This window comes from Achroia grisella, unplaced genomic scaffold (genome assembly GCF_030625045.1).
Source record: "Achroia grisella isolate CSIRO2021 unplaced genomic scaffold, CSIRO_AGI_Agris_v1 utg487, whole genome shotgun sequence".
Taxonomy (NCBI): domain Eukaryota; kingdom Metazoa; phylum Arthropoda; class Insecta; order Lepidoptera; family Pyralidae; genus Achroia; species Achroia grisella.
In genome coordinates this window covers 2,954,084-2,976,886 of record NW_026712891.1, presented here as the reverse complement: position 1 = coordinate 2,976,886, position 22,803 = coordinate 2,954,084, and the positions used below count along the sequence as shown (strand labels likewise).

Genomic DNA, 22,803 nt, shown 5'->3' with positions numbered 1-22,803 from the left:
GAGTTGTATTGAAAAACAAGGTACTTGATCTTTTACACATTATTATTGTTATATAAATAAAAATAATTATAAAATAGAATATCAAGCACATGCCGTGCTTGGAATGTACTGACTAATAAACTTTATAGCACATATGTAATATATATAGGAAACATCGAGACCAATATAAACAATAATACAAATTCTTGTACTGTGCTACGAATTGAACCCGTGAACTCGTTAAGTCTTAATGGCCATGATGGTCAAGCCTTTTAGTATACCTCACTTTCGTTTGATGATCTCGGGATCAATTCGTGTTAGCAGAAATATCGATAAATCGATTCTATTTATTTTTTGCTTCGGCGACATCGTTACTTTATCGACAATACGCAATCTTTGTTGGCATCTCTGCCTGAAGGAAAATCCATCAAGCAGAATTACGAAATGTAATTTGACATTTGGTTTTCATTAATACCGGCCGGTTTTAGTTTTATTCAAATAATTTGAATTCGAAACTGTAGTAAACTATATAATAAATAAGTATTAAAAAAGTTTGAGCACTATTAAACGGAAGTGAATTAATACCCAAAGTAAGTAATTATTTCTAATGGGGTTAATAATCCTAATACTTTGCAAAAAAGTGATGTAATAAAGCATGCCAAAAAATCACGCTTTGACCTTGATTTTCGCGAGTTTCTAAATTAAGGACTAGATATATCGATCTGCAAAATTTAGTAACTACCATATTTGGCATGGGGATTCGGAATGATTTATTGAATTCGCAAAATATAACGTTTATTATAAGGTGTCCGCGGTTATATGAACTAACTTTTCGCTAACCAATATCTTCAATTAAATATACATCGCTAGATATTTTTGAAGTTAGGATATTAGTCATATTATCAGGAAAAAAATTATAATATTTTACAAAGTTATAAACTTTGATATCATTTGTTCATATATGTATTGGATCACATTTCTAGCACTGTAAATGGAAATTGTCTACCTGTATTCCGGTATTATTTCATTTACTCGAAACTTAAAAAAAAAAATTACTATCTTGTAATTAATATTATAGAATTATTAAAAATAGGTTTAGTAAAAATTATCTGTAACGATTAAAAAAAACATTATTTATAATATGAGAACAAATTATGTAGAAAATTTAGTTGTTATTTTAAAACATCATCTAATATGAAATAAATATTATTTTAAACATTAAATTAAAAATAAATATGATATCAATGTTACATTGTATACCAAAAAAAATTACAATGGATACATAGCTACCAATTATTATAAAAATTAAATTAAAAAAAAAAATATTTATTTCATTTAAAGTTCAAATAAATAACTAAAACTAAAACACTTGTAATAGATACAGAGGTATCTGCTGTATACCATATATGGGTGCAGCTGGTGCCTTTCACATTTCTTTACGCATGATGCAGATGCAGTATCATATTCACATTAATAAGTAAAATTGACACATACAGAATGTGAATAATGAAATTTATTTATAAGTAACAACTCAGTGGTTTGAGTTATATGTATATTATATTTGGACTTCATATATTGTGATTTAATTGAGACATTATATTCACATGTTAATGAGAAAATCAACAGTTTGTGATCTTATTTACCCATTAGGCAAGTATGTAAGTTGTATTTTGTATTTAAATTTTAATAATTTAAATATGAATAATTTTATGTATCATAATTCTATAAAATATATTTACAGTCTGTATGCATTGTATGGTATATAATATAGGTATATGATATTTATGAATAATATTTTAGATGGCTGATCAAGGGTTTTTGAAAGATAAAGCAGGCTATGCCACTACTGCAATTCATGCCGGTCAAGATCCAGAAAAGTGGAAGTCTGCTGCTGTTGTACCCCCTATAGTTACTTCAACTACATACAAACAACCAGCACCTGCTGAACACTTGGTATGTGGTAAATATATATATATCATATAATATATGATATGTTATTTACACTAGTTTGTTCATTAAAAGGAGCATTAATTAATTCTATATTGAAATAAAATCAAGAAGTCTATAATTATATTCTAAATAGTCTATAATTACATTTTTTTCTGTCTCTCTGTGTCAACACTACATACAAACTAGTGAATCAGTTTTAAGGAGTTTTAAATAGATTTCACTTTTCTAGAGAATATTAAATAGTATAGCAAATAGTGTCCTCTCTGAGTATAAATGAGTAGGTTAATAAATATGTAGGTTATATGGGCCGAGAAAGAATCTTGAATACTCTTCACATTTATCAATATTCATATTAGCCTAGCCATGTAGATAAAATGTGGTTAGATAGTACATAATGAAAATTATGGGCAAGGGCCTTTAACACATGTCTGTCTATTATATTTTATCTATTTGTTGACACAAAATTTGTTACAAATATTATTTTTTTGTATGGAGAGATTTATCAAGAAATATGTTTTTTATTATATTGGTGCAGGGCTTTGAATATGGCCGATCAGGAAACCCCTCCAGAAATACACTAGAAGAATGCTTGGCAGCATTGGAAGGTGGCAAATATGGCGTCACTTTTGCTTCTGGCCTTGGTGCTACCACAACAGTGGTAGCGCTACTTAGTAAAGGTGATCATATTGTATGCAGCGATGATCTCTATGGTGGCACCAACAGACTATTCAGGTAATTAAACAGTGGATAGAAAATTGTGTCTCAGTTTATATATAGAGCAAAGTGGCTTGTGTAATCATATCTAGTATGCACCAAAGAATACTATGTAATAATTTATATTTCTTACTTACATTCTGGTGATATAAATACCCATAACAAATAAAATCAATATGAAAGAACGCGGAACGCGTATATTGTGCGAAATATGGATGTACCTAGTCTTGCGTTCACAACAAAATTGACTTCTTTTATATCTACGTAAAATAATTTTTAATTTGACCTGAAATTATATAACACTACATTTTGTTTCAGAAATGTAGTAGCACGCCAGGGCATCGAAACCACTTTCACTGACTTTACAAATATTGAAAGTATTGAAAAGGCTATTCAAGAAAACACCAAGGTAAGTGTGTTACAATTTTTATGCATAAAATAATGATTTATAAGTGTAAGTATCAAATTATAACAACTTTGAATACTTTATTATAACGTAAATAAGTTAACGTAACATAACGTTTTGTAATAAACTTTGTTATAATAAACGTGACAAGCTGACTGGATCGATTATACATACATAATGAAACTGGACGGTGTGCTAATACCGAGGCCATAGATTGTTGGAAAAAGATTAGATGTCCTAGACATATGTTGTATTTGTGCTGGCCTCATGGTGACTACAATAGGCTGTATCTATAATTAATACAGTCTGTGGAATATATCCTTAGGAGTATTTCTTGTATTGTTTTAGATGGTCTGGATAGAAACACCGACCAACCCTCTTTTGAAGGTTGTGGATATTGCTGCCGTCACTGCTGTTGTTAAAAAGCGCGGTAACATTATAGTTGTTGTAGACAACACATTCCTCACGTCTTATTTACAAAGACCCCTAGACTTCGGTGCAGATATTGTAATGTATTCACTAACAAAATATATGAATGGGCATTCAGATGTTATCATGGGCGCAGCGATATTGAAAGACCCTGTAATAGAAGAAAAACTTAGATTTTTGCAAAATGGTAAGTATTCTGTAAACTACAATAAGTTCCCCTTTTGTTCATTAGATACTTAATATAAACTAGACACCAGAACAATTTGCGTCAAATAATTTCAGTCGATAGGAATATGTTTAGAAGACTATAGCAAGCCCCGCGTTTTTGTATGTATGTACTATTTGTAGATTCCAACTATTGATGATAATCAAACGACGGCAATAAATACAACTATCTATTTTTTTTATTTATGGCACACAGTTACCTAGATACATCAAAATAATAATTGCATTTAATAATGCCTAGTAAGACAAATTCAATATTGTCTACTAAGCACTACTGTGTCTAAACTGTGGGGTAACACACCTTACATTTTCCTATTGTTATTTAGTATATAAGATCAATATTTCTATGTACATATTGTCAGTTTATTATCATCTGTAATATACATCGTCTCGACCAACAACATAGTATCACTCACCCGCAACAGTGGTGACCCCGACGTGATTCATCATCATGTAGTTGTCTTTTATTCATAAAGTAGACGGTGTATTAAAAAAATTTGCTAATAATAAAAAGTTCACCACTTTCATGTTAAGCGGTTACATGGGTTTCAGAGGTACAAAAAATAGGTATTATTACGATATTTTTTAATATAAGCAATCATATATTTTAAAATTTTTTAAATAACCTATCAAAGGTACACATTTTCATTTTTTCTTTCATTCAACAATGTCTCCACAAAATTTTATAAAAAAATATTGAAAATCAGCCGTTGAGACCTCATCTCCCTGGGCGTCTTACAAAAAAGTGCTCGCGCCGTGGACAGCATAACTTATTATTTTAGTTTATCTAAAATTAAAAAACCAAAATGATTCCGTTAGTACATATATAAATCTCGTATTTGAACGAAGGAAAAAATAAAATAAAATTTACATTTTTTCTCCGATTTTGAACAAAAAAATTTATTTATTGGTAAATTTTCGCCATTTATTGGCTTAAAAAAATAAGTTGTAATAAAAATAAAAAAAAATCCTTCGTTCAATAACTAGATAATATTATTTTAAAGATGTGTACACAATTTCAATTAAATCGGTCCATAACTTTTCGGGAAATTGTGTGCACCGCCTTCAAAAATGGAGTTTTGAGAAAAACGCGTTTAAAGTTTTAAGTTGAAATTACATGCAAATATTTTTTTTTTTTCAAACTTACATGGAATCATCGATTCCAGCACCATAAAGTAGAGTACCCGCAGCTGCGGCAATATCTAGGGCATCCTTTTGCTATTGTCTGTGACGAATTCTAGCTACACCAGTTCTCAGCTTTTTTTTCGGCAATGCATAAAAAGTAACAAAGCTGAGACTCCTTCATTAAATGTGCCAGCAGCGACATATACAGAGATCCTACACCAACGCAGCACGATGGGCGGAACTTCCGAAGGGTCTAGTTCTTAGAAGTTTACTCGGATGATTTGAAATTTTGAGAGAATATGTTTAACATATTATACTATTTAATAAGACAAAATAAATATCGATTTTTGGAAATTTTAAAACCCATGTAACCCAACAATTAACATATTGCGTGGAAATTTGATTGTAAATCCTCCAGTGGTTTTTACGTGAATCAGTTTCATTATAATTTTATTACATGTAAAAATTGTGACTAATCGGCGTCACGCTATTGACTAGTTCAAACAATCTACTTGTAGAAGAATGAAGGAACGTAAAATAAGTAAAGTACTCCTTACATACATATAAAATTTGCATAATATCTAAATAATAAATATGCTATTATTAGAAATTCTTCACCCCCATTGTTGCATTGTAAGCCAGTAATGAATAAATGAATAAAACTCTATATAGTTCCTCTCACAGAAAATACAGTTACATACATAATTATGTATAAATTCTTTAAATACACGATTATAAACAAGACAAAGAGGTAACAACAGGCGGCCTTGTCGCTAAAAAGCGACTCTTCCAGGCAATCTTAGGATGGAGAGAAGTGATTAGATTTGCGTCTGGTAGAGGTGTAATAATGGTAACAAATTGACACAATGTTATTAATATAAAGTATACATACAAAATAATATTATATAGGTACATATATAAGAAATTGGTAACAATACAATACCTACTTATTACTTTTTAGGCATAATCTTGCACAATACATTTGTGTATATAATTCGGCAGCGAAAATTATATTATTTGCACTTAGTGTCACTGCTGATACATATGTTGCTAAAAACAAGCGTCATATGCTTGTTTAATTATTAATTATCATGTCATCATCATAATATGTTATTGGTTTTACATGTTTATTCGGAGCAGCGTCTGATATTAATTTTATTTATTAAAATACGGCAACATTTAATTCTTTACTTTCTTTTACTAGGAACCCGCCCCGGTTTCGCTAAAGTGCTCATAATAGCTGGTCATTTTCCATCAGATGGACAGTCAGCTAGGTTGCCATTCTAATATCGTAAAAAAAAATAACAGCACGTACCACGTATTTCTTCTTACTTTGACGCTATTTCATATACGGGATAGACATAGAAGTTCAAAAACCTGTTGGAAGTCTGCTTAGTAATAAAAATTACAATCGACACATGTTGTAGTTGTAGATATGTATTGTGATTTATTGAGCACGTTTTCAATTAGTGTCAATAAAATACACATTTACGAGTCATTGTTACAATGATTCTTTTTTTTAATAATTTTCCTCAAAGTGTGTTCTAATACAATTTGAATAGTGATTATGTCATCACGCGACTGCTTCGCTGTTGCCGACACGGCAATTAATTTTATAATTAAGTAGATATACCTATTCTGGTTATTTTAATGTAGCATATTTTGTATACTATCTCGATACGTGTGTTTATAAAACAACGGTGCATAATTAAATAAGTACAATAAAAAGCATATCAGTCGTTTACTATCCGAATTAAGAAAAACAAAATCTTTCAATTTTAATCTAGCCCCAAGCTAAGCAGAGCTTGTGATATGAGTACTAAGCAACTTATACAAAATCTAAATGCATTTTTTTAAATATATAGAGAACACCCAGACTGTTACAAACAGAATACAGATGTTTATTCCTTGCGAATCGAACACGTGACCGTCGGAAGTAAGACAGTGGGCTAAATAGCTAGATCACTGAGGCCATCATAAATAAATTATTAGCTAAGTTAAGTATGATTGGAATATGTAGATATTATGGTAATAGGCTTGAATACTTTAATGAAAATAAAAATCTGAAGTCTGTAGAGCGAAATCGACCAGACTAAAAATATTTCAGATGGCCTTTAAAGTTATATTTAAAATATTTTATTTTCAGCTATGGGAGTAGTACCATCACCGTTTGACTGCTACTTAGTAAATAGAAGTTTAAAAACGTTAGCACTTCGCATGGAACGTCACAGGACGTCGTCATATCTCATAGCTAAATGGCTAGAACAACACCCCAACGTAATTCAAGTATTACATCCAGGTAAAATTATTTGATTTCAATATAAATTTTACACTATATGAAAATCCGTTGCAAAACCAATTTATTCTTATAGGATCATTTTTAGCCAAATGTGCAGGTAACTTTTTATTACGTTATTTGAAGTTGAAGTTAGTCAACGGTTAGTTGAAGTCTTTAGACGATATTGATCTTGTCAGTCCATATCGTCTCCCTTATATTATATTTAACTAGCTGTGCCCACGACCTCCTCTCTTTTTTGTTGACATAAAAGATAGCCTATATTCGTCCTCAGGATACATATCTGCATATTAATTTCATTAAGATCCGTTCAGCCGTTACCAAACGGTAACAAACCTACAGACAACCAACGCATTTTAACATTTATAATATTAGTATGAATACAAACGTCTACATATAGAATTTAATAATGTTGCTCCGTGATGATTACTTTTTTTCTTATAAACTGCACCTTTAATTTAAGCGATTTATTAGTAAGCTATAGTTTAGCAAATAAGTATACTACGAAAGAAATCACACATCAATCTTTATTCACACATTTCAGGCCTCGCATCGCATCCACAATATGAAATATCGAAAAGACAAACGGGTGGACATTCTGGCGTCTTTAGTTTTAAGCATTCCGGTGGTTTGGAAGAATCACGAAAGTTTTTAAGTTCCTTAAAAGTATTTATATTAGCTGAAAGTTTAGGAGGCTATGAAAGTTTGGCAGAACTACCGTAAGTACTCATTATATAGTAACATACCATACAAAATATAGGTGTAAATGCATAATAATAAAAAAAGAAATTCGTTTATTGAATATTAATTATCGTGAAGGAACAGGATTCCACTCGGGCACTTGGATTTTAAAGTTTTATTTACCAGTATGTAAAACTGCACCCATTTCACTTCTTTATGACTGACTAATATATTTGCATATATAATGTATATAACTTTTATTAATAATATAGCTGTTCCCTAACTAACGTAGGTCGAAATTTAAAAATACATAATTTATATGGGGCTCATAGATAATTTGTTATGTCATTCCGTTGAGTTAGTTATTGCCTTTTAGTTGCATATGTGGTGAACTGTCAGCAACCTTATAAAGTAATAAATTAAAACTGTTTACATTTCATCACACGTAACTGTATGTGAATTATGACTAAAATATAATATGTCGCAATGTTTAATAATTGCTTATCAGTGAAGTACGCATAGTAAGCATCGTAAAATGTAATGTAATAAATTTTCAGTTTATGTTACATCATCATTATTCCTCCAATTTTTTAACCTGTTCATAATACACTACTCAATATGAACGTTAGTTATTCAATCGTTAATTCATCCATCAAACTTGTCTTACATGCTTATGATATTAGGAAGATTCTACTTATTTTTCTGTATGAAAAAAGTTTCAAATGTCGCATAAAACTCTTTCTTTGTAAAAAGCTTATTATAAAATTGTAGAGTCTGTAAATGACTATAATTTTTTTGTAGAATAACTTAAAATTTATAGCCCTGACAACATTATTTCTGTGTTAATTATCGCATGCCTTATGTTACTGTGTATTTATTTATTTAAAATAACATTTATTCAAAAGAGCAACACACAAGTTTCCTGTTCGTTCTTCTTGTGATGAGTCTGCATTCCGAATGAATGGTAGAATAAAAAAAAATATGGCTATCCGTATCTTTAGCAAAGCAGCTTGCTTGGTGCCTTATCATGTTTACTATTTAAACATTTTTGGCCTCTTCAATTATTTTGTGAATTTCCTCCTATACTTCGTGGGAAATACGTATTGCATTTCCACTAATACTATAAGGAAATAGTATCACTTGCAAAAAACAAGAGGAAAATAATATACCTATTATAACAATTTGTGAGCTTCTTTTCCTTACTTTATATTTACACTAATTCACTGTATATTCTGTATTACAAGGATTTCATTTGTATATTCTGTATGGTCGGCGTAATATGTTTTTCTCTTCCATTCATCCCTGTCATTTCATTCATTTCATTATTTACTCCGTTTCTTATCATATCATCTTTCACACAGACGATCCATATCTTTTTCGGACAGTACATTTTTATGAAAGTACGTTAAACATTTGAATTTCATTGACAATAATATTAGAAACTGAAAACGACATTTTTCCCCTCTAAGATTGAAGACAATCCAGCATGATGATATGCGTTCATTATGAAAAGTTGATTTAATTGAAAGATCATTTTTCGTATTATTCTAAGGAATATTTCTTAACTGTTTGTTTCGTTTGGTAGGTTCTATCATATTTCTATTAATAATACATTTAATATAGGCAGTATAATAAAATAATCTGATGTTGTTTGTTTACAGATCAGTAATGACTCATGCGTCAGTCCCTGCACAGCAACGTCTCGAACTCGGTATAACTGATTCGCTGATAAGACTTTCCGTTGGTTTAGAAGATGCGACAGACCTTATCGACGATTTGGATCAAGCTTTTAAAGCTGCATTTTGAATATCAATAACAATATAGCCCATTATTACCTATTGTATTAATTTATTCACTGTTCATAACAAACGTATAACGTTTGTAAATGTAGGTACCACATATAAATGTTAAAGCAACATTTAAAATTCTAATGTGGAAATGAATAAGTACGCCGGAAATAACTTTACATAGTTCAATTGAGGGTAAATGTTACGTGTTTGGTGTATAATATATACCTATTAAGTTATCTATTAATGCAGTGTTCCGCATAGTGTGTGCCGCGGCACACTGCTATAGCGCGGTCTTTAGTTGGTGTGCCGCGGAAAATTTAAAATAGAACCTTATTGTTACATTAAATAAGGCACATATTTCTCAATATACACACTGTAAAAATTGTACTTTATTTGGTGTACCAACAAAACGTCATGATTTGCTTTGATTTCTGAGGTGTACCTTGAACACAAAAAGTATGCTGAACTCTGTATTAATGGTTTAGAAAAGCCGTGGTTCAGGATCGACGCACGGCGACCGTAGTGTATGTGGAAACACTAGCAGTTTATTATCTATCGTCGAGCCGATATTACGTCGATAACAACTTACATACAAGAAGACATAAATAACAAATAAGTGAACACTATATGTGGCGACGAGGCAAAATGGATATAAATAAAGATAAGTACAAAATCATTTAATAAGATATACATATACCTACGGGTACGGAGTAATTACAAATTTAGAAGGATTATGGTGGGGCCGCACGGGGAGCGAATTATATAGACCTATACAGAAAAAACAATAGCTGGGTAACATCGGTTTACGATCGATTTGCGCCAAGTAAGTAGGTACCTAATTATAAATTGTACTTGCTATACCTATAGTGTCTCTAGCTGGTAGGAATAGTCGTATTAATAATCATTATAGTAATATGTTTACGTATATCCGTGATTTATTATTTTTAATGTATGATAATGGTGTACTGCCTGCGCTGGCGTGGCACTGATGGAGTATGGTAGAATGAGCGGGGGGGATAGGATCGGTTGGCCCGTCGTGGTGGGTTCGTGTTAATTTGTCGCGATGGTTTCTGGGGGAGCCGCGTGGAGGTCCCTCTGGCGTCATATATTGTTAGCAGTGGGATTATTTTAACAATCCCATTCCCCCTTCCGTATTTCCGTGTTGAAATAAAAAAATCGGTAATGATTGTTGTTGCCGCTGCATGTTCGTTTCATAAGGGGACGGTGACGGTGAGATGTTTAGTGGGACATCATATTACGTGATGCAATAGACCTGTGGGTATGAAGTATAATAGAGCACTGTGCGGGCGACACGTTTGTTTTGCTTTATCTTTTCTAGGTGTCGATGCACTTTAATTACTTTTGGCAATAGGGCCGCCTTATTGTATTTATACAGAGGTGGTGACTAGTGTTCAAATGTCACTATTTTCTTTTAGAGTATTGCTGCAAATGGAAGTGGTCTAAAGTTCCTCTTTCTAACTGTAATGATCACATGATAACCTAATATTACATTTTGTACAATATATTATATTACGATGTAAATAAAAAAAAAAATATTACGATGTTGTCGGGTGATACGATATTATTACAAATGATGGTGAGCTGACAATTGTACCTGCATTATAGTACTGATGTTGGGTATTATATACAAAACAACAATAGTAAAATCTAAGGTGGGGTGACACACACGGTTTGAGCAGTACTTGGTGAACAATATTTATATTTGCCTTAATTGATTGCAAGTGTTGAAGTATCTGGGTAACAGTGTCCCATACATTTCGATGCGGATGAGTTGTTCGGAATACCTGCAGACTATTTTATTCTGGTATTCGAGCAGAGCCGCGAAGTAGTGTGGTTAAAATGTTTTTATTTGGATTGGATTTGGCTTTTGGATTATATAATTTATAAATAATAATTATTAGTGAGCATTCCAATGGATGCCGGTGGGAATTGCAATTGTTTTGCATAGGAAGGTTTTAAATGTAGATTAATTATTAGTTTGATATATTATGTTGGGGTCTACTATACATGTCGTATAGTGCAAGGTGCCTATCTACTTGTCTGGCATATTTTTACCAATTTGTGCTTTGTGTTAAAATGAAGCGCGCATCTACACTTGCGACCTAGAAGGCAATCTTTTGGTTTGGTGAATTTAGTGTCTAATGAATTTGTTGAAGAAAAACAAAAAACAACGTAGTCAAGAGGTTGAGATGCCGACTATTATATTGCGAGGAAGTGTGTCGCTAGTTATGGTCGGATGTAAGGTACAGGAGTGCTGTTTCTGTATGCGGTGTGTGGTTTCTATAGTCAGTAACACTGGAACGAGAAAAATGATACCTAATTATGTATATAGAATTATTCTATTATTTTTACAGCAATGACAGTGATTAACTTTTAATAATAAGCTATAGTATAGTACAGTGGTGGTGAGTATGTCTTTATGGAATCATATTTAAGATTCTCTCTAATTTAAAAATACCAGTAAATTAGAAATTGCACAATAATGGTTACATGAAATAGAACTACTATTAAGTTCTGAATTATTGTACCTACTCGCCTAATGCATTATGCGGATGAGTGAAGGGGTTATTAGAGTGGAAAAAAAAAATGTTTTTTACATTCTTTGAAGTTTCGGGAACATGGAATAGAATATGAATATTCTTTATTTAAAGAAGCTTGAATAAATAATAGGAATAATAGCCATAATTGCATTAATGTACCGCATTTAGTAGCTGTGGAATGGAGTTAGAATTTGTTTTGTGATCACATGCAGACAGCGCTGACAGCTGTTTTATATGAATGTGACGGGGATGTTGGAGCGATGGGGAGTCATTTTTAATTGACAGTTAATCCAGTTGCGGCTGGAGTTGTGTAGTGTCGCGATACGCGAAATAAGTGTATTAATGTGGTTTTGAGTTTTGAGATAGCTAATAGGAAATGATACCTGCTTCCTCCCGCGTACACTTAAATCGTGGAATGAACTTCCTGCCGAGGTTTTCTCACGAGACTACAGCATGGGGTTTTTCAAAAAGGGTATATTAAGGTTTCTTAAGTGTCGGCAACGCGCACGTGACACCCCTGATGCTTCAGGCGTCCATAGGCTACGGTAACCATTTACCATCAAATGGGCCGTAGGCTTGTTTGCCACCATAGTAGTATAAAAAAAAAAAAGTAGTTGTAAAATATATACATGTATTTGTTTATCGTCATAGTACTGGTGTTGGTCGCTCTCTAAATACTTTGGCCGCATTGCAGGGTAGCTTAGACAAATTAGCGTGTTTTAACTTTTACATACGTACTACAGTGCAACCTCGATAAAACAAATCGAAAAAAAATATATATATATATATATAGTATATCAAGTAATTCGTTGAACTGAGATTTATTATGTTGAAGGTACGTTGGTCTAAACTTCGTTATAAAAAGGTAAAAAAAAACTGTCGTAAGCTATTTCAACTTGAATCTTTAATAATAGTGACGAGCAGCAGTGTTTACAAAACTTTACATTACTTTCCATCGAACAACAATTATTGTTCTACGAACATAAGTACGTCGAAACATGTCCTGACATGAATCACATTTTATGAGATAAGAGATAAGTAGAGTTAGAGTCATACCATTGGTGGGAACATTATATAAAGGTTTTGGGTTAAGAAAATTCCTTAGAAAGAGGTGTTTTTCCAAATTAAAAAAAAATAATAATAATAATGTCGCAATGTAAAGGTATATTTTACATCGATTCTTATGGAAAATCCAAGGGATTACAAAGAATTAGTTAAATCAAGGAAGTCGTTATATACGAGGTATATTATTGTGAATGAGGTGCGTTATATTATGGCTGCACAATTATTATTATTATTATTACTAGATAATAATGTAAACCATGATGCATGACAGTAACAATTACTAACGATACATTATTGGAAAAAAAGTGGTTCTGAGGATACTATTAGTATTCCTATACTTTAGATTAGAATTATTTACTGGACATTCTTGTGGAGTAAATAAATCTGAAATATGTTTAATATTAGTAGTCATAAATGTATATATTGTGAAAATTAAATGGATAAGAGTGGCGTTTAATTGTCTTATAATTATAAAATTTGGTGTTTTGCAGGAGTCCATGATTTGCTTATAAATTGACTATTGGCTCGGATGACCTTAAAGAAATTAGCAAAGGAAGAAAAACAATGAGCATAATACTAATAACCAATACTTAAAGAGGATGAATTAAGAAGTTCAATGGAGTTATAATGACGGTGACAATGGCATTGATATTCTAAAAAAGGAGCTACAGAGGTAAGGTAGACTGGGCCGTCAAGCATTAAATTGCGTATTGACGGACAGGTTGCATTAAATTGCGTTGGCTGGGCCATCAGGCATTAAATTGCGAACTGATGGACAGATTGCATTAAATTGCGTTGGCTGGGCCATCAGGCATTAAATTGCGAACTGATGGACAGATTGCATTAAATTGCGTTGGCTGGGCCATCAGGCATTAAATTGCGAACTGATGGACAGATTGCATTAAATTGCGTTGGACTGGGCCGTCAAGCATTAAATTGCGTATTGGCGGACAGGTTGCATTAAATTGCGTTGGCTGGGTCGTTAAGCATTCAATTGCGTATTAACGTCCAGTTTGTGTTAAATTGTCTTTGGCGGGGTCATCAAGCATTGTATTGTGTATTGATGAATGGTGTCCTATTCATTAAAGGTAAATTGATAGAATGTTGCATTAAATTGCGGTTGAATATAAGTAATAAAAAATTGCCAGTTTTAATGCATATTAATTATCGGAGTGAAATGGAGCGGATTCAGTAAAATATAATAAGTCAAAAGTCATAGGACACACATTAATTTTGGTCGAAAATATAATTTCTATAACTAATATAATTGACGATTGCTGGAGTACGTAGAGTCGCTGTGGTGATATATGTGGTATATGTGGTATATGTCGATCGCTCAAAGACTGGTCTGACAACCTTTCCTAATATTTTAGCACTGAATTAATGCAGGTGATAAGAGAGATAATTTTGGTACGATGAAGAATGGTTATAGTTATACCCAATTAATACTATATGGACTGATATCAGATGTGTAGACAGAATATAGTGGAAAGTCGTTTGCAATTGTTGATGCAACTCTTGATATAATAATAATATTCTGATATACCACCACAGGACCCATCAATATTTTATGGAATGATAATAATAAATAGTGGGGAGTTTTGAAGAAATTCCAGATTGTGTTTTAGATAATCAGTTTTCAAATGTACATGATAAAGAAAAATACTACATGTAAATAACACATTGCATGAGACAGATAGAATGAAAAAAAATATAAGTATTTACCTTAAACCTACAAAATATAAAGTAGTGACTACTATGATAGAGATATTCTGGTCATAAACATACAACATTTTTTCAGAAGTGCTTTATACTAATCTTACATAATATTACACAATAACAAAGTGGAATAACGATTATATGAAAACAAATATAAAAGAAGAAAGGTGAAGTATGTGAAACACAGAGTAAATTGGAGTTAATATATAAATGTAATTTATATTCGAAAGAGGAGGAAAAATCACGGTGCTGGTTACGCTGGAAAGGCCAATCGCACTAGAGGCATTCGGCTTATGTGTGGCAGTATAGTGTCAAAATGAGTCCACCATCGGTGTAACGTAGCACACATGCCTCCAAGGAACAAATACCTAATAGAGTGGATTGATTCATGCTTGAAAAGAAAATAAACTTAAAAAGGAGAGAGATGTAGTGTATGTGGAAACACTAGCAGTTTATTATCTATCGTCTCGAGCCGAGCGTACACGGACCGCCGTGCGCAAGAGGGAGGGGATTCCCTGCGCAAGCGCCGCGGAGTAAAGACGTGGAGCTATGGCTAACGAGCCGATATTACGTTGATAACAACTTACATACAAGAAGACATAAATAACAAATAAGTGAACACTATAGCGACCTTTCACAGTTTTTATAAAAATGGCTGTGTTTGAAATATAATTCAAATTGTACAAAGTTGTTACGGTACCTACATAATATTTAGAACCGTTTTTGTATATTCCGATTATTTATGTCTTGTTGAATTATTTATAGATAGATACAAAGTATCTGTTTTTATTATTAGTACTTTACTGACAGAAATATACACATTACTTATACTATTATATTTTATTAACCTATTCCTAACTAATCCATACGGACTAGTGGACCCAATGCTGGAAATGTCCTATGTCCAGCGACCTCCACTCCTGGAAATCTTTAGAAAGAGGTATATTACCAGCATCGGATAAACCGAGTAACAAGAGTAGCAAATGGCACGATACCCGCTCCCTCACTTACACAAAATAATAATAAAAGTAGGGCAAGGCATCAGCTTAAAATCGAAATCCTCGGGCCTTTGAAAAAAATTGCTACACCCGCTTGGCCTTAATCCAGGACTGTGTGTTATAAAGTTTAATGTGTCTGTCTGTCTGTGGTATCATTACTCCTAAATGATTGGATATATTATATTACAATTTTTCAATACATACAATACAAGTCGCCTATAATTTATTATAATTTGTTCTGATTAAGTTACATCAAACTTTAAAATTGATTAATTAAGAACTCACGATGACTCAACGCCAAGCTAATCGGAGTTGAGGTATGGGTACAAAACAATTGATACAAATACTTAAATACACTTTTTATAAAAGCATTTATAAAATACGTAGATCGATACTAGACCAACACTCATATTCATGAAAACAAATGTTTGCATCGTGCGTGGAATTCAACCGGCGAACATTGTAATGCGGTGTACTAAACCGGTAGACCAACGCAACCGTCGTTTAAAAATGAAATCTATTGCATTGGTGGGTAAATCACCTTATTGTTTATCTACCCTCAGTTTCTGTTGCATATTGTTAGTCCGCCATTATTAGTTCTGGTATACGTACTTTACTCTTTGGTTTAATGTGTAGACTAGAACTACCACACAACTCGTACGGTCCATATCAGTCGAAATTCTATAAATCAGTTACCGTGCATCTAGAATACGTAATCAGGACTGATTGTTAGGGCTAAAGGTATGTACCTACGTAAAGTCTTCTCTTTTACACGACGGCTATACAAGGCTGGTATTGTATACTAGTTTTTATACATACATACACCTAATCGTTACGAAGTAATCACTAAATATTATAATATAGTTTATAGATATCTATACTGTCACGATTATTATACTAGATGGGATAGTCAAAAGCATTGCCGATTATCGACGTCGTGGTGAACTCAACATTTGACATTTCGCTGCCTATTAAAATATAGGTACAATGTACTAAGCAGCAAGCCTACCACTGTCTCTTAGATTATTTTTGATTTATTATCAATGTTTTCTTCACCAGGACAATCGGAAACATAAATTTACAGTTTTTTGGTAGCGTCCTTTTTTGAATTCACGACCTTTTGAGTGGAAGTCGAGGTAGTATACCAGCTGTGTAGGTTACGGCACAAATTTTATCAAGTTTTCCCGTGCAAATTTTGTCAAGTTTATCCCGGGTATTAGAGGTTTAGGTCAAAACGGATGGCAGATTTTCTGTATAATCATTGTAGATATAAAATATTTTTGCGAGAAAATTAGTTGCCCATATGTTAACGACTTACCATAAATCATGCACGGACTATATAATACCTAGTGATAATAGTTTTCGATGGTTATCACTGTGATTAATTTACTCGTTATTTGTTAATACGACATTTTTACTCCAAATTTATTTATTGATATTTCAAATTGCTATTGAAATTAAATTGAGCTAAATCAATTAACTGTTGAAGATAATTTTCAAGCATTTACAAGTGATACATCTGAAGATCATTAACGTCCACATTCAACTCTCTTTATAATATAAATTTAGATACATATATAACCTTAACTGTAGTATAAAATTAGTACGAATATAAATAAAATCGTCTTTAAAAGATTTGAACAACGAAATATAGTTTCAATTATAAAATGAAAAACAATAGTAATACTTGTAGATGATGCAGTAGGCATATAGGTACCTAATACATTGTTCGGCTGTGCATTGTAACATCCACAAACAAAATAGATGATCTACATACTATGCACCCAATCTAAAAAAAACGAATTTAATAGTGTTCTTTTAATGTAGATATGTATATTATATTGTATTAGAATATTACAAAATAATCTACATCACTGCATCCTCAATAGATACCTATTTAATGTAGTTAGATGGTAGGTATATTTTTATCTGTAAGACAACGAACTCTCGTAGCCTTTTTGATAGGATAATTGAATAACAAGGTCGTCTGATTTTTCAGTATCGAAATGATTAATCAATTGTATAATACACTTATATAATATTTAACATCGGATACGAAACACCTACGTAAGCATTACGAGAGACAGTGTAGGTATTTACTTATAACTATATGTTATACTTATAATAAAAGTGTAACTGATCGCTGTCTGTAGATGCGTGGAAAATATATAAAAAAAACTATTATCGAGGGACTATTCAATGTAATAGAACTCTGGAATTTTTGTCTGTTCGTTTATATTGCTATGGGTGGTCCTGGTATTATAATTCAATATATATTGTGTTTAGAAAAAGAAATATCTAAGTATATGCATCAGTTGTCTAGTACCCATAACGCAAGCTTTGCTTAGCTTTGAAATAGATGGCGCTGTCTGCACTATCAAGATATTATTATTTAGTTTGTTTTATTCCAAAGAATCCTACGTATGTCATCTGCTTATTTTTCCGAATCCATGTAGTTGATGGTTTTCTATTTGTTTAAAAATAAAAGGCTGTATGCACACAGGTTTCTTTGTTGAAAATCGTATGTAGGTATACCTAAATATCACGTAAAGGTTAGGTGTTCAATCAATTCTGGACAATACTTCAAGAATATCTACAGGTCTCACCTCGCTATTGATAACAGTGATAACACCTATCAATTTATATTAAACTATCGGCAATTATGGACAGTAAATATAGTGCGTTGTCGAGTAACGCTTGTTTTTTTAACGATAATAATATAATCAATATTGTTTATTGTAAGTAAAGAAAACATTTACTTTTATAATACTGCACACGTTTACTTCTCAGATATATTTTATAATATAATTTTGTGAATTTATAATTTGGGCAAATTTATGATTTTATATTCTGCATTGTACTATAAATACTTGGTATGGCATTCATGATTTCACCGGAGAAAATGGGGAGGAGTCCAGAAGGCTCTCCAAACCCGTGAAAGTACCTATACCTACCTAATAAAAGATTTATAAATCAACAATAAATAAAAGATATGTTCGTAGCTATTTATTGATCATTCTCATCGTCATTCATTATAAATGTAAATGGTAAATTGGAAAATATACCTAGTAATATTTATTACTACTTATCCTTCTAACTATTTTCTCAGCTCGCTTTAACGTGTTTGTATATTATCACCTCATCAGCATTTTGTGAAAATAATTAATATCTGCCTTTACCTACCCTGAGAAGTACACGATGTCTTAATATCAATTTCTATTAATTTCTCTAGATGGCTCTTCGTTGGGGTATAGTGACAGCCGGAAAAATCAGCCATGATTTCGTGAATGCTTTGCATACTTATCCCAACGTAGGGGACCAAGTGGTTTCTGCAATAGCAGCCCGCGATAAGGGGAGAGCTGCAGAGTTCGCCAAACTGCACAACATTCCAAAAGTGTTTGATAGCTACGAAGCGTTGGCTGTCAGTAAGGATATTGGTATGTCTAATAAATATTATTATAATCCTAGAATTCTTCTGTACCTGAGTTTAGTAGTTGGGTAACATCTTACTCCTCCTAACGGCGGCGATATTTTGTGTGTATACTTATTTCTATAGATTCCTGGATGATCTGAATCTGAAAATACAATTAGACTGTTTTTTTTTGTGGTGCTGCCTTTTGGGGCAGGACGAAGACTGACGGATCCACTAGTTAATTCTACTGTATAAATTTTTTAAGATGGCCAGTAAGTGCAGAGATTTAATTTGCTTATTAAATAGCAGGTGTCTTGTAACAAAACAGCGTAGAATTGTTAAAGAATACCGGACAATTGCAAGTCTGGCTCGCACACCATGTATTAGATACGTACTACGTGTGTGTAATGTATCTATATTTAGTTGTCGTGGTGAACGTAATACTTGATATTTACCCACATTTTCTTCGATATATTTAAATCATATGTGGCAGTGAGTAAGCCTACACCCGCCTTCTGTATAAATTTGGGTTGTTATCGGTATTTCCATTGCCGGGGAGTCACTCAGATATATAAATTGACACACAGTATTTTTTTGGGTATTCTAATTTGCTTACTTTCAGTCTAAGTCAGGGTAGTAAACATTTAAATATACTAATATTTATATACCTAGAAGAAATAGTTACGTTGTACTTGTATCAGAGGCTACATATTTTTAAATCTTAAGAAATAAGTGCTGGTAATATATGTACCTAATGTATTTTTTCAGATGTTGTATACATCGGTGCACTCAATCCCTCCCACTATGAACTTACTAAAATATTCCTTGAAAACGGGAAACATGTTTTGTGCGAAAAACCATTATGCCTTAATTTAAAACAAACACAAAGCTTGATCAATCTTGCCCGGGCGAAGAATCTTTTCCTAATGGAGGCGGTGTGGTCCCGATTCTCGCCAGCCTACATATCCCTGGAGGAAGACATAGCAGCCGGTAAATTGGGTGATATAGAATATGTTGAAGTTAATTTCGGTGTTCCAATTTTGAATGTTGATAGGCTCAAGTAAGTACCTAGTTAATATTTTAGTTAATTAATTTTACTGACCTAGTACAGTTAAATAATTTTAATTACCCGCTTAGTTCTATCCTAGAAGCATTAAAGTCAAAATATTAATAAGAAACAGTTAGGAAAAAATATTTCCTTAATTTATTATTTTATTTCTCAAATGCCCGTGTCGTTACGGTTTTTAATTTATTTACTTTCTACTTCATGGAAATTGGAGAAGAGAACCAAGTGTTGTTTTCATAAATTATTTCAAAGACAACTTAATGTTATACTATATAAAATATAAATATTCTAATTTGTGATCAAATTACAGACAAAAAGAACTTGGGGGCAGTGCTTTGATGGATATTGGAATTTATGTTTTACAATTCGCCCAATACATATTTAAAGACGCTCCAACAAAAGTCACGGCTGTAGGAGAGGAGTTGAATGAGTTTGGAGTGGATTTGGTCAGTACTATTGTCCTCGAATATACGGGGGGCAGACGCGCCGTACTCAACATAAACGCAAAGAGGAAACTATGGAATAAAGCTACTGTGTATGGTACAAAAGGCCGTGCAACCGTATGTAGCTATATTTATTATTATATAGTAATAGTAATATTGTATATGTACATTACACGTATAGTTAATAAATATACATTGTTACAGTTGGAGGAACCATTCCACTTTCCTACAAATTTAGTCCGTGTAGACGGAAAGATATCTAATTTCCCTTTGACGAAGTCGCCTATCCCTTATTATTTTGAGAACAGCCAAGGATTAGTTTTTGAAGCTATTGAAGTCGCAAGATGTATTAAAAATGGTGAGTATTAAATTTTAGGACTTGTTTTAGTCATCGACATCCAATATATGGTCTGTGTATATTATGTGCGCATATATGCCTATACAGGTCACATGGTGCATGGAAAAATTTCTTTTTTATATATATCGGAATCACTGCTGTGTATGTATTTTACACAGTATTTGATAAGATAGTCGTTGATAATATCGATTACTTGTCTCAAATAAATGTTCTGCATGAGGTAGGTATATCTAGCTCTAGGTTTGAGTTGAACATTCTTCATTATAAATTTAGCCTGAATAATACTTCAAAAAATTGGTCCCTTAAAGTCGAATAACTTTATGGACTACTTTAGTACTTCACAAGTTAGTGAAATTACTCTAGTGGCATTTCTCTTATACTCCCAATAATAGAATTTTAACTATTAATAATACAAAACATGTAGATATATAAATATGAACTTTAGTAGGTAGAATAAAGTTTTCTGTGTATCTGCGTATTTCATCTGCCAAGGCGCTTGCTTTGTATGTTCGGTTAAAAATATCAAGGCAGTGACACTATAGGATAAGAGATATAACATCTTAGCCCTCCGGTATGGAAACGCAATACAGGTAAAGCGTCATATCATGACGTCATATCCATTGTCCGTTGCTTATATTAGAAATTATATAAAAAAACATAGGTAATGCATGTTTGTTTACTTACTCAGAAGAATAAAGATGTTTTTATACATGATTAATTCTGTGTCTGTTGTTCATAGGTCTTATTGAATCACCAAGGATGTCACATAATGAGAGTCTTGTACTGGCTAAACTAGAGGATACTATCCGAGCACAACTTGGAGTACATTACGATGTTGATGATCAAGAGTTTCCTTAATTTATATACCATATATTGTTTATATACCATAGATAAGAGAATGGTACTACCACACACTTCTAAATAACCGTAATGATTTTTTTTCAGACGTATGTACGAAGGTACATACGTATTTTTAAATGAACTAATATTTAACATAGTTATTACATTCATATTTATTATCTTTAATTACTATATACAGATATAGTAATTAAAATTCATAATGTCACTGGTGGCTATTAGATATATTTTTTTAAAATATCGATCATCAAGAAATATTAAATGACGTAATACCCATTCTTTCTTACAATATTTTTAATCAGGAACTTGTTTGATCGAACTTCTGGTTTCAGAGTGTTTTGGGGCAAATTAGAGCTTTTTCGGCATTAAATCGGCCTAACTGGTACTGAAATCCGATAATGACGGAAATATATATTTGTGAGTAGAAATTAAAAAAATTCCGTGATTTAATAAGTAATAGAATAAATTCTCAATATATTATCTGAATGGAGAGAATTATGGATTTTTTATTTACCAACTTAATAGATTTATCTAGAAATGTATTATTACTGTATTTGAAGAATATAATATTTCTCACATGCCTTTCAATCGTGCTAACCATAGCCTATAGAGCTATATACTACACTACAGAACAATATTGTACAAGAAACCAGAAGCGAATATACAGGTAGTTACTACTATGAAATCTAGATTCGGGCGAGTCCTAAATGCATTTTAAATCAAATAAG

The 22,803-nt window shown here is 32.2% G+C and overlaps 2 protein-coding genes across 2 annotated transcripts; both read left to right on the top strand.

Annotated features, from left to right (window-relative positions):
• The first annotated feature begins 427 nt into the window (after positions 1–427).
• Positions 428–10,108, top strand: LOC131845784 (cystathionine gamma-lyase). The gene is made up of 8 exons (XM_059194874.1): positions 428–569; positions 1,780–1,932; positions 2,465–2,661; positions 2,962–3,052; positions 3,398–3,665; positions 6,975–7,127; positions 7,669–7,843; positions 9,467–10,108. The coding sequence occupies exons 2-8, from the start codon at positions 1,780–1,782 to the stop codon at positions 9,609–9,611; spliced, it is 1,182 nt and encodes a 393-aa protein (XP_059050857.1). The 5' UTR covers positions 428–569; the 3' UTR covers positions 9,612–10,108.
• An 8,515-nt stretch (positions 10,109–18,623) lies between these two features.
• LOC131845992 (trans-1,2-dihydrobenzene-1,2-diol dehydrogenase-like) lies at positions 18,624–22,269 on the top strand. Its single transcript, XM_059195183.1, has 6 exons — positions 18,624–18,676; positions 19,171–19,375; positions 20,119–20,410; positions 20,727–20,976; positions 21,064–21,217; positions 21,957–22,269. The coding sequence occupies exons 2-6, from the start codon at positions 19,171–19,173 to the stop codon at positions 22,073–22,075; spliced, it is 1,020 nt and encodes a 339-aa protein (XP_059051166.1). The 5' UTR covers positions 18,624–18,676; the 3' UTR covers positions 22,076–22,269.
• Positions 22,270–22,803: the final 534 nt, after the last annotated feature.

Bases quoted from the DNA above. Each gene is read 5' to 3' on its own strand.
- LOC131845992 (XM_059195183.1), top strand. From the start codon at position 19,171: ATGGCTCTTCGTTGGGGTATAGTGACAGCCGGAAAAATCAGCCATGAT. The intron at 20,977-21,063 runs GTATGTAGCTAT...ACATTGTTACAG, and splicing joins GTACAAAAGGCCGTGCAACC to TTGGAGGAACCATTCCACTT. The intron at 21,218-21,956 runs GTGAGTATTAAA...TGTTGTTCATAG, and splicing joins CGCAAGATGTATTAAAAATG to GTCTTATTGAATCACCAAGG.
- LOC131845784 (XM_059194874.1), top strand. From the start codon at position 1,780: ATGGCTGATCAAGGGTTTTTGAAAGATAAAGCAGGCTATGCCACTACT. The intron at 2,662-2,961 runs GTAATTAAACAG...ATTTTGTTTCAG, and splicing joins GGCACCAACAGACTATTCAG to AAATGTAGTAGCACGCCAGG. The intron at 3,053-3,397 runs GTAAGTGTGTTA...GTATTGTTTTAG, and splicing joins CTATTCAAGAAAACACCAAG to ATGGTCTGGATAGAAACACC.